Source organism: Pseudophryne corroboree, chromosome 4 (assembly GCF_028390025.1).
Source record: "Pseudophryne corroboree isolate aPseCor3 chromosome 4, aPseCor3.hap2, whole genome shotgun sequence".
NCBI lineage: Eukaryota > Metazoa > Chordata > Amphibia > Anura > Myobatrachidae > Pseudophryne > Pseudophryne corroboree.
The window spans coordinates 511,302,305-511,314,488 of NC_086447.1; the positions used below are offsets into that span (position 1 = coordinate 511,302,305).

The 12,184-nt window shown below is 41.6% G+C and overlaps 2 protein-coding genes across 4 annotated transcripts in view; one reads left to right on the forward strand and one right to left on the reverse strand.

Moving 5' to 3' along the window:
• The window catches only part of CEP85L (centrosomal protein 85 like), a 387,474-nt gene that overhangs the window by 108,776 nt on the left and 266,514 nt on the right, over positions 1-12,184 (reverse strand). The gene's annotated exons all lie outside the window — the stretch shown is intronic.
• PLN (phospholamban) lies at positions 2,753-6,739 on the forward strand. The gene is made up of 2 exons (XM_063917224.1): positions 2,753-2,883; positions 6,066-6,739. The coding sequence occupies exon 2, from the start codon at positions 6,185-6,187 to the stop codon at positions 6,341-6,343; it is 159 nt and encodes a 52-aa protein (XP_063773294.1). The 5' UTR covers positions 2,753-2,883; positions 6,066-6,184; the 3' UTR covers positions 6,344-6,739.

The following is a 12,184-nucleotide window of genomic DNA, read 5'->3' on the forward strand; positions in this document are numbered from 1 at the left end:
GGGGTGGGGAACTTTTGGCCCTCCAGCTGTTGTTGAACTACATATTCCAGCATGCCCTGCAACAGTTTTAGCATGGCCAAATAGCAAAACTGTAGCAGGGCTGGTATGTGCAGTTCCACAACAGCTGGAGGTCCAAAGGTTCCCCACTCCTGCTCTACAGCTACACATGTCACAGGCAGCACACAAGACACATCTCACCAGTCTCTTAGCTGTCCATAAAGATAGTTACATACCTGTGTAACTACTCAGTACTAATGGCTACAAACATGCCAGAATAAGCAGTCCCATCAGTTATTGTTTAATGTACTGGCATTAATGAATTTTCCTTTTTAGGGAAGGTATGAAAAGACAACCTTCTGCTGACATTACATTAAGACTGTGATATAGCTGTAAAACCTACACAAAACTTTTGCTGGAGACTGCAGTGTAACATTTTGGTCTGCAAAGCTGCAGAGGGAAGTAAGAAACCAACATCTGTAAAGAGAGGCTAATTTATTAGAGAAATTACAATTGCGCACATCCCCCTGACAACTCACAGAGAACCAGTCTCTGAGCATACTGACTGAAACCTTAGTCTTTACAGCACTAGACTTGTTGAACAATGGATATTTTACAGATTTCTTTGCCTCCCTAATTTAACAATTGTACCATTGCGGGTGAGAACACGACAATATTTTAACAGTCAGGGCCAGATGATTAATGGGACGTGTTATATATAATAACCCGCTAAGGTCTGTCAGCAGAGTCCACTGCAGCGACCTTAGCAGAAGAGGACAGGAGACCACTCTGCAGGCTCTGGGAACAGGGTAAGTATGCAGCATACATATATTTTATATACTGTGACAAGAATCACACAAACCGGATAAAACTTTAACACACTTTATTCCCAGCACAGGCAGGTTACAGCTTCATACAACAGGCTTGCAGGTCAGGATATCAGGCAGTTCTTAAAACAGCATGTGGTTACCATACCTCCCAACTTAGGAGGCGTGGCCTACCAAAAGGGGGTGTGGCCTTGTCAAGTGCTGCAATTGAAAGCCACGCCCTTTTCCCGTCATTATGGGGGCATGGACAGGCCATGCCCCCTGTCCCTCTCTCCCTCTCTGCCAGGAATAGCGTCTATTCACCGCTGCTCTCCTCAGAGCAACGAGTGACAGGGAGGGTTCTCCCAACTGCCCCCCCACTCGCGGGACACTGCGACCCGCGGGTGGGACAGCGGGACAGACCGTGAAAAACGGGACTGTCCCGCCAAAATTGGGACAGTTGGGAGGTATGGGTTACAGCATCACATCAGCATAGTTCATAGAAGCACAGGATCAGTGGCCCTGACTTCCTCACACCCCCTTCTGGATGCCAATCACCATCAGAAGCCCTATTCTGTGCTCTGAACACACAGTTAGAGGCAAATTACAGGTGCAGTTTAATTAATTAGCCTAACTTCTGGATGACAACTGATTGAGGCAACACCTAAACTGGACCCTTCAGTCCTGCTGCTGCTCTGCTAACCCTAGGAAATCCTGATATCCCACATTACCTTCATGTGGAACTATGCTGTCCCTGCCACAATACATATACACCATCAGACCCCCCCAGACATGCCCATTAAATGCACAGTAGTCCTTCACTGCATGCTGTCAGACCTCCCCACGTCCCTCTTAAATGCCCATCATTCTTCTACACCTGCCTTGGGCCTCCCTACATGTCACAAATGCATTCTATCAGTCATTCCCAGACAAGCCCTTTTGATCCCCTACATGGCATCAGACCTCACCATTATCCCCTTAAATGCTCTCAAACCCACATGCCCCTAAAATGTCCCTTAGACCTCCTCATGAATTAAGTTAATTTAACATTTATTGATAACGTTTTTCCCCTCACCAAAATTACTTTTCCCTTAACACAATCCTCAGTAATGGAAAACGCATCATATCTGTAGCGTTACTGAAGCTTGATGCTACAATACATTGGGACTATAAGGAAGATACTGTAGTGTGAAAACAGACGGACAGCAGGGTCTGATTCTGCAATGCAGTTTATTGATATCGTACTCATTCTAAAAGAATTTTAGGTTATCCCCTGCAGCAAGTTACATACCAATAAAACTGGGCTGTAATGGAAGGGCAACAGAGCCTGAGGGGTCTATTTACTAAGACTTGGACGAAGATAAAGTGGAAGGTGATAAAGTACCAGCCAATCAGCTCCTAACTGTCATTTTACAAACACAGCCTGTAACATTGCAGCTAGGAGCTGATTGGATGGTACTTTATCTCCGTCCAAGGCTTAGCAAATAGACTCCAGTCTCTTCCTCATCCTACTAGCCCTATTGCTGCACTGACGGTGATTGTTACAGATGGGCTGGCCTGTAACAATAATTCAGTGAGCTGAATAAAATATCAGGGCCGCTCTAGGTGCCCAGGAGTGCAGGCGAGACATAACCATGCCACAATCACGTGCCCTCTGGTATACCTCAGTATAACAAGGCATACAAATGGAAGTGCTTAAAAAACCCCACAAAAAATATTTGATATAAAAGATATTATTACTGTAATAATGCACAGTAGTCCATAATTTCTCAGAACAATAAAGGGACTAACAGCCATTACCACAAATCTCTATACAACAGTATACGATATTTAATACATCTGTATCAATAATGAGGCTTTGCTGCTTCGATGAATCAAATCATTCTAATGTGATGTCAACAGCCCTGCCTCTGTCTCATATAGCCAGCCCTCTCTCTTCCTTCCACACCTCCCTGAATTGTTCCCATAAACTAAGTGACAAACTCCCAGCACTGCCACATAACTTCAGGAAGGGTGTGATGAAGACTTTCCTGTAGCCTCGGAGAAGTGACCTAAACCTTTTCCAAACCCACTGGCCAAGGTAAGGGTTTTTTAAAGGGATATCTCTGCAAAGAATAATGTGCAGATGTGAAAAATGTTGTATTGAAATTCCAAGCTGAAAACATTTATTTCAATCAAGAATTGAATCAAACAACTAATAGCAATTAATTCTCTTTACAACATAACTATCTAAATGTATATTTGTTAAACGAAAACAGCGCACGTACTTTCTCTGGATAGAAATAACCTATAACACTACAGTGATCTGTGAGGAAATGCATTATACCGTTTTTATTTGTTATGTCCTGCCGCAATGGGTCTGATCTGTTCCTGTAAAGCAGTGTTTAACCTTGGGATTAAGTTGATTATTTGGAGCACACGTACTGGAGAGGTGGGGGAGATCAGCAAATGCAGGTGTGTGTGTATGGGAGCATGCTGCCACTGATTTTAAACAGGTAATGATCATGAGACACCTGCTAAATATCTACTCTTTATGCATCTGTAGGAATCATATAATATGAAGGCTAAAAATGCTCATACGTGTATATTTATATTTTATTTATTTACCACCATTGTTCTTCTCATCCACATACTACATATACAGCATCAACAATTATGGCACACTTCACAATCACCGTTAGGGCATTTAGATTGGATTTTGATATGCAGTAAGACTTATCATCATCATCATCATCATCATCAATACCGTTACAATTTTTGCACAGGGGGAAAATATATCTGTAGTAACATCAATAAGAAAATCAAAAGACCCCTAAGCAATAAAACAGGAAACATGCTCTGAGACCACATATTAGAGAGCTGCAGTCCCAGAATGTATGCACAAGTCCAACAAATGATATCTTGTAGTATGGTAAGTATTGGTTCAGTGACTGACCTGTCACTTCAGAATCCTAAAATCCAGCAGTCCTCGCTCCTCAGTGAGCGTATGTGTGTCACACCAACCAGCAGTGCGTAACACTGGTGCGAGAAAGTTGTACAGAAGTCTGTCCAATTCCTCGGTCCCTTACCTTCACTTGTGCAGAGGAAGTCGGAGGAATTCCTCTGGGATATAATGCATTAAGCTGCTTACGTGCACTTCCTGGGGACAGCAAGAGGCACAGGATTCCCAGAAAAGCTATGTTTATCTAGGAACATTATTCAACATAACACATTTAAACAGTAAATCCAGTGCATTTGAAATCATTCCAAAATTTACACATGCAGCATCTCAGGTTGCTATTGTAATTAAGGGCTAATGTGGTAATCCATTGTTTACTAATCATAACAACAGAACCAACCCATGCCTCACGTCCCACACGTCAGTCAGCACTATGAAGAACACAAGCATTTTTATTTTTAATCTCTGTGTTCTGTTTTTCCCACTCGTGACCTTCTCAAAATCCCCCTACTATCCCTAACATGCCCATGTGAGTTTAGGGAACACCATAACAAGCAGCAAATGAAAGTAGTGCCACAACTTCTAGATGAACTGAGGTGAAAACCATAGGCTTAGTGTGTAACACGAGTGACAGGCTGGCACAGCCAATCTGTCTACATAGGCTTTGGGAACACGATATCAGGGCAGAAGTGTACAATTTAACACTATTATCTGCACTCTAAATCCAGGACAGCATCCTCTACTTACAACATAAGCAGCCTGGTAACACTAACATAACCAACTGCAAAGCACCTACTATTGACCAGGAGCTAAAGTAATGCCTAACCTGACAACTACACACCCTGTCATATCAACCGTTACATTAAACATATCCGCAAGCTTACAAATAACAATTTCCAAAGAAGATATCAGGATTACATACAGTGCACAACACAAAAAATAAGACACATATGTTTAATAAACTGTACACTTGTGCTAGATCTGCAGCTGTATTTACTACTAGGCATTGTTGTGCTGGGAATGATTTTCTAATATACATGGAACAGACATCGGCTTACATAGCACCACAGCTTCTGGTTTATGTCTCTGCCTGGGAATCCGGTATAAAGCCAAGTGAGAGCTGGAATGTTACAGTGCCCAGACTGATGGCATGTGTTTTCTTAGCCTAATATGGACTACAGAATGAACTATATCATGTGTTCTAGCGTACACTGCAATAAACCCCACAAGACATACATCCTAAAACTAGGCACTGTGAAAGTCTCCATTTTTCAGTCTGCACCAGAAACATCATAGGCAGCAGTGGAACCCATAAATAGAACTTCACTTCTGTGAACTGTGTATGCTGGCTGCCAGAGCTTGCTGGAAGGTATAGTTTAATAAAATAAAAAAAAACTAGAAAAGTATACCTATATCTATATATATCTATATCAGCTGCAAGGTACAGTATGGTCTCTATCAACTTTAAACGGACAGGTATTTAATGTACCACTTTATACCCATGAAGTTATAGAGCGGGGTTGTTCTATGAACTGTAATGCTCTTGCATCAATAGTCTAAAGTCGTTCTACAACTCAACAGTGAAAACGTGTGTGTGTGTGTGTGTGTGTGTGTGTGTGTGTGTGTGTGTGTGTGTGTGTGCGTGCGTGTCTGTGTATGACTAAACATTCTAACACCACTGCTATGTTTTCTAGGTTGAATGCTATACAGGTTGAGTATCCCTTATCCAAAATGCTTGGGACCAGAGGAATTTTGGATATCGGATTTTTCCGTATTTTGGAATAATTGCATACCATAATGAGATATCATGGTGATGGGACCTAAATCTAAGCACAGAATGCATTTATGTTACATATACACCTTATACACACAGCCTGAAGGTCATTTTAGCCAATATTTTTTATAACTTTGTGCATTACACAAAGTGTGTGTACATTCACACAATTCATTTATGTTTCATATACACCTTATACATACAGACTGAAGGTCGTTTAATACAATATTTTTAATAACTTTGAGTATTAAACAAAGTTTGTGTACACTGAGCCATCAAAAAACAAAGGTTTCACTATCTCAGTCTTACTCAAAAAAGTCCGTATTTCGGAATATTCCGTATTTCGGAATATTTGGATATGGGATACTCAACCTGTATTACATTTTCCTGATTTCCCTGAAATATATGTTAGGGCTGTACCCTGTCCTCCTACTACTGGTAATGGAAGTTTATGCTCCCCAATTTGTGAAGAAAAAGAAAGACTTATTAACTTGCATGAGTCACTTGCACTACACGAGTTTTCTAACTTTTCACTTTCCTGCTCACTCAGCTTCAACAGAGAACCTCAGAGAGAAGACTAAGGTCCTCTTTCACTCTGCTTACGGGAAGCACGGTCTCTCTGCACTTCTTCTATTACCTGTCACCTGCACCCTCTGTCCTTCTGTAGCAATGGATAAAGTCCAGCATATTACCCGCTCTGCCATGAGGAGAGCCTCAAACATTGAGGTCAACCCGCAGATCCGGCAAAACCTGCAAGAACTCTTTGTAAATTTCTCTCTGATTCTCATTTGTCTTCTTCTCATCTGTATCATTGTGATGCTGCTCTGAGGGTTACTCTGAGCACCCCTGTAGAAAGTACCAGACAGACTATACAAAGCCTCCTCATGGAAGGGCCAGAGTAAAGATGTGTTACACTATTTATAAGCATGTACCACTTGTCAGCTTTGTATGCAGTGCGCGCCTCACGATTGTAGATGTCAATGTTTATAATATTATGTAATAAACATACGGTAACATATTTCCTTCCCACCTGTAATACAATAATGTAATAACGTAGTCCAGGACTACAGGCATGATAAATAAAGCTTCACCTTCATTGAGGCAGCCATGTTTGACATATACCTGGAGTTCTGCACACGTCTAATGTTGTTCATGGATCACTGTGCCTGTGTAGTGTGTTACCATGGAGTAAGAACCGTTAAATAAAAGCATAATCTCAGCAAAGATTGTCACTGCTAACTGAAAAGATTTATTTGAAAAAATGTGCACTGCTGGATTTTCCTGCATATTTTCCAGAAAGAATTTGCGTCTGTGCTTTGTACTGCAGAATGTTACAGAGGGAGAGACACTAACAGAAAAGTCACTTCATTCCTTCCCCTTTTGAGGCAAAAGCTGAAGTCTGTAGTTCTAGTACTTAATGGTTGCTGGAATGGGAGAAAAGTGTAATCAGTTTTATACATTTCTTACTGGCAAGCACACGCACATAGGGGGTCATTCCGAGTTGATCGCTAGCTGCTTTCTTTCGCAGCGCAGTGATCAGGTCAAAAATCGGCAATTCTGCGCATGCGTATGGGGCGCACTGCGCACGCGCGTCTTACTTTCACAAGAGCAGATGTAGTTTTACACAAGCTCTAGCGACGCTTTTCAGTCGCACTGCTGATCGCTGAGTGATTGACAGTAAGTGGGTGTTCCTGGGTGGTTAACTGACCGTTTTCGGGGAGTGTGTGTGTAAAAACGCAGGCGGGCCAGATAAAAACGCAGGAGTGGTTGGGGAAACGGGGGAGTGGCTGGCCGAACGCAGGGCGTCTTTGTGACGTTAAAACAGGAACTAAATAGTCTGAAGTGATTGCAAGGTAGGAGTAGGTCTGCAGCTACTCTTAAACTGCACACATTTTTTTTAGTAGCAGCGCTGCGATCCTTTCGTTCGCACTTCTGCTAAGCTAAGATACACTCCCAGAGGGCGGCGGCTTAGTGTTTGCACTGCTGCTAAAAGCAGCTAGCGAGCGAACAACTCGGAATGAGGGCCTTACAGTCCTACAGTGACCACTCCTAGCATCAAAGGATATACTGTGGCTAGGCCCTTCACATATTGTTCATTATTCGAAGCATTTTATTACATTTTATGTGCTCAATGCTTCAGAGCCTGCTATCAAGATGGTGATGTAACATTTAGTCTACACTGGGGAAGAAGAAATCATTTGATGGACACACCGTGGTTTCTTATATAAGCGTCATTTATATGTACATTATACAAGGACAGATCATGCAGGCATTCTAGATTGTTGTGGATATTTTTGGCAGTAGAATAGGAAAATATAAAAATTTTGGATTCCACAGGCCTATATATGCTGCTATCTCAAGAGCAATAGTTAGCAAGGTAAACAAGTCTATTTTTATATGGACTAGTTAGCTATGCTGATCCATGGGAAGACAAAAAGAAATACAGATAAAGAGCTGGACATTTATCCACCGTATGTGGGAAAGTAATCCTTCCAAACGCCTCACACAGCAAAACAGACTAACCCACTGACTGAGCCACCTTAGAACCCATCATAGTTGGTGATACGGATACTTAGTAGAAGGAACGGATGTGGTGGAAGGCTAGGGTTAGGCTGTGGGAAAGGAGGATCAGGGTTAGGGGGTAGGGTGAAGCATATTTACCTGCTCCCTGTTGGGATGCTGTGCATTGGGATGCCGGTGTTGGTCTTACGCCCGTCTGTGCTATTTGAGGGGACACTATTAAAGTCAATGTGCTGTAATATATCCTTAAAATTATCAAATTAATGGGCCAATTTATCAATGTTTTAGCTATTCAAAACTCGTTGCATATGATAACCGGTGCTCTAGCCCAGTGGTTCCCAAACTTTTTTGAATCACGGCACCCTAGAGTATGATATTTCTTTTCACAGCACCCCTAGGACAAAAGTTTCTTATTGAGAAATTTAGAAAGAAATATTAAATTAAGTAAATTGTGTTTATGTCATCTTTAGATTGAATTGTGTGGTGAGGGACAGGATTTGCCTCTGTTTGTCCACATATTTTATGATTGACAGCCACCAGCACAGGTTTTGCCTATTACATTGACCAGAAATTATTTTAATTAGTCCTGGACCACCAACCCAGGGCAACCCTGCAAGTGTCCTGAGGCACCCCGGGTGTGCCACAGATCCCAGTTTGAGAACCACTGCATTAACCATAATTTAAATTGATCCTGGACCACCAATCCAAGGCACCCCTGCAAATGTCCCGAGGCACCTCCGGGGTGCCATGGCACACAGTTTTAGAACCACTGCTCTAGCCAGCTGTCATGTGTTTGAAAAATTACAGTTGGGAGCTGATTGGCTGGGGCACCACTTATCATATGCAACAAGTTTTAAACAGCTAAAAACACCACCATTTAAAAACACAGGTGCATTTCTGCTGAAGCTTGGGTATCACTAAAACCTGCACTGATACTGTGCTCTGGGTACCGATGTTGGGAATGCCCGCTCTAAGTGAACATTAAAAGCATACCTCCCAACTGTCCCAATTTTTGCACATGTGCACAGCATCTATTCACGGGAGACACAAGGACTGCAGGCATGCCAGCAGCTCACAGAGCGCTGGGCATGCCCCCTCGCTGACAAAGTAGGGAGGCGTGGCTTGTTAGCCCAGCATCCAATGAAGCCATGCCGCTTTTTTTGAGGCTATACCCCCTTTCCCGATGCAACTTCGACGTGCAGAAGTCCTGAATTCCCCTTTGTGAATGTTGGGAGGTATGTAAATGTAATGTCATTCTATTACTTCATACTACCCAACAGAACTTCCCTATCTAGTTGGTTCTTCCATCATCACTAGCAGCTGCTTGGCATTTAAAGCTGCACAATCACATAGGGAAATGTTCTCCTTATGTGTCCCTACCCTCATGCCACACCATGCAGCCATTTTCCAGGGTTACACTATTTCTCTCACAGCCTGACTGTTAAGACTGTGGCCTGTGATATGCTATGCCACTCATGCATGCCCTCTTCCACCACCACTTCAGGATGGGGAGTTCACTTATTTGACAGTTCTGTATTACAGAACAGACAGTGATTACATAGAGCAACCCATAGGGCTCTAGACAGGAACAGGTGGCTCCACTGAAAATATATATTCTAGGTATAGTACAGGTTTAATATTGCTAAAATATGCTTCCTTTACCAGAAATCGTACATTTCCCAATTAGTTCCTGGGTAGCCAAGTGCCCCATTATTATGTTCCCATCATACAAAACTGCTTTTTAATTAACTTTCTAAACTTTTATACTCATAGGTGACTTGGAAGTAATCCTAATCAGGACACTATTGGTGACTCTCCCCTGGCTTTCCATATATTCTAATAAATAAATAAATAATAGATAGATAGATAGATAGATAGATAGATAGATAGATAGATAGATAGATAGATAGACACACACACACACACACACATTTATCTATAAGGACTTAGGGGGAGATGTATTGCACCTTCTAAAGTGGTGCATTGCAACCACAGATATTCTACATTTACTTGGTGTATTCTATTAAATGATAGTAGAAACTTGTTGATTTACTACGGGCAACTTCTCCACTGGTTTTCTATGGAAGGTTTGATACATATCCCTCATACTACTGAAATCACCCCTTCGCCCCTAATCCTCCTAGTAGGATAAACAAATCACATTAACCAACAGATAAATATAGGAGGGTGACCAGTATTTTAGGGCCGCTACACACTAACCTTACATTTTCAGACATGAACTACAGCGGTAATGCCTGATATAACATGGCAGCTCTGTCCCAGTGAGCTCTGATACAGGTCTAAAAGCTGAAAATGCAGTCATCCAAGTGACCGTACTGTGACATCACTGCCTCTGTAATTCACTCTGGGTATTTCTGCACAACAAGAGGTCCTAGAAGCCCTGCCCACCTAGTTATAAGTATAAGCTCAACAGTTGTTCTACAGTATGTACAGTATACTACTAGTGTGAACAATTATATTTAAATTACTAAAATATATATAAAAATCAACTAAATATGTGTATATCTACAATAACAAAGATATTCTAGGATAGTTAAAGTGACATGCTTTTATACATGTCGGTGTTCTACTTATTCACCTCTTAGCTCATAAAAGCCTTTATTTCAAACAAAAACACATTTATTAAATTGTAAGCATTAACCAGACAAAAGCGATTGTTATAACACACTTGGGCACTTCAGGCTATTACAGTCTTTTATGATTAGCCGGGATTATTTTAGTAATGAAGAGAATAAAAATGATCCCAGCTTAAAAGTTCAACAGTGCATAATATTGTCTCCCTGCCATGGTAACAGTTTGCCGAACACCATCCAAAGAGCAGAGAAATGAGTAAAAGTAAGCACTCTCAGCCGCACTGCTATGCTTTATAGTCATGCCAAGCAATGGTGGTCTTGCTATAGCTTTTCCACAATATTGAAAAATAAAATATTTGTATGTTGGATAACAATTTATATTAGACCAGTGGTTCCCAAACTTTCTTGAATCATGGCGCCCTAGAGTATCTGCATTTTTTTCACGGTACCCCTAGGATAAAAGTTTTTTATTGATAATTTTTTTTTTAAATATTCAGTTAAGTAAATTGTCCCCAACTGTTATCCTTAGGGTCAGTAAGGTGGTGGTGTACAGCTGAGCTTCTGATTGTCCACATACTCACAATTGGCAGCCATTAGCACTGGGTTTGCCTATCACTTTGACCATAATATGATTTGGTCCTGGACCACCAACCCGAAGCACTCCTGCAAGAGCCTCACGGAACCCCAGGGTGCCTCGGTGCACAGTTTGGGAACAACTACTGGCTCATTCTTTAAGTATCGGTCTGATGATCCATTCAACTTTTCCTGGAACTTTTACCTGCAAATTCCATTTTATTTATGTACAATGGCCACAATGCCATGGCTTAGCAGTGTGCTCAGTGGTGAGTATGGCCCTGTTGAGTGCTTAACGAGGATTCAAGGTCCCTAAATGATGGGACAAAAAAGGGGGCAACACTTAACTAAATATGCTTATGCCGCAGGAATTGAAGTAAAGGTACATATAATATCATTGGTATACTCAGGGCCTTTTTTCAGGATTAAAATCAATTTTGGAGAGCACTGTAATAAAGTATATTAATCTGATTTGGGGGGGAAATAAATAAGTAAAAAATGAATGGAGAAAGTTGCCTTCCACAATGTAAGTCATAGGGCGGTATCCTATTATGTGCTCTGAGTTACCGCACTGTAATAATGGGCTTTTTAGCCCAATAACGTTAAAGCGCTATCCAATTACAGCCCATTTTTACCGTATGGTAACTCACCCGTTATTGGTCGATTACACCTGGGATCCGTGATAACGGGTCTTCTGGGGCTGCTTATCGGTGATTCTGCTTCACGTGCATAATCCCTGATAAGTGCTGATTGGATAGCCTCAGGGGAATCCTTAACCTGCAGTAACTAACAGCTAATAGGATATCGCCCTTCCTTTTTTTTTTAGAAATAAAAACGTGTTTTTAAATTAAATATATTTTTTCATAGGTACCAGCTGAGACAAGGCAAAATAGCAAAGAAGAATCTCTGACAAGCACAAAAAAGGCTGAGCAACATGGATCTCGCCAACAACAGAGGACTGAACCTCCTGCTCAATTTTGTT

Bases quoted from the DNA above. Each gene is read 5' to 3' on its own strand.
- PLN (XM_063917224.1), top strand. From the start codon at position 6,185: ATGGATAAAGTCCAGCATATTACCCGCTCTGCCATGAGGAGAGCCTCA.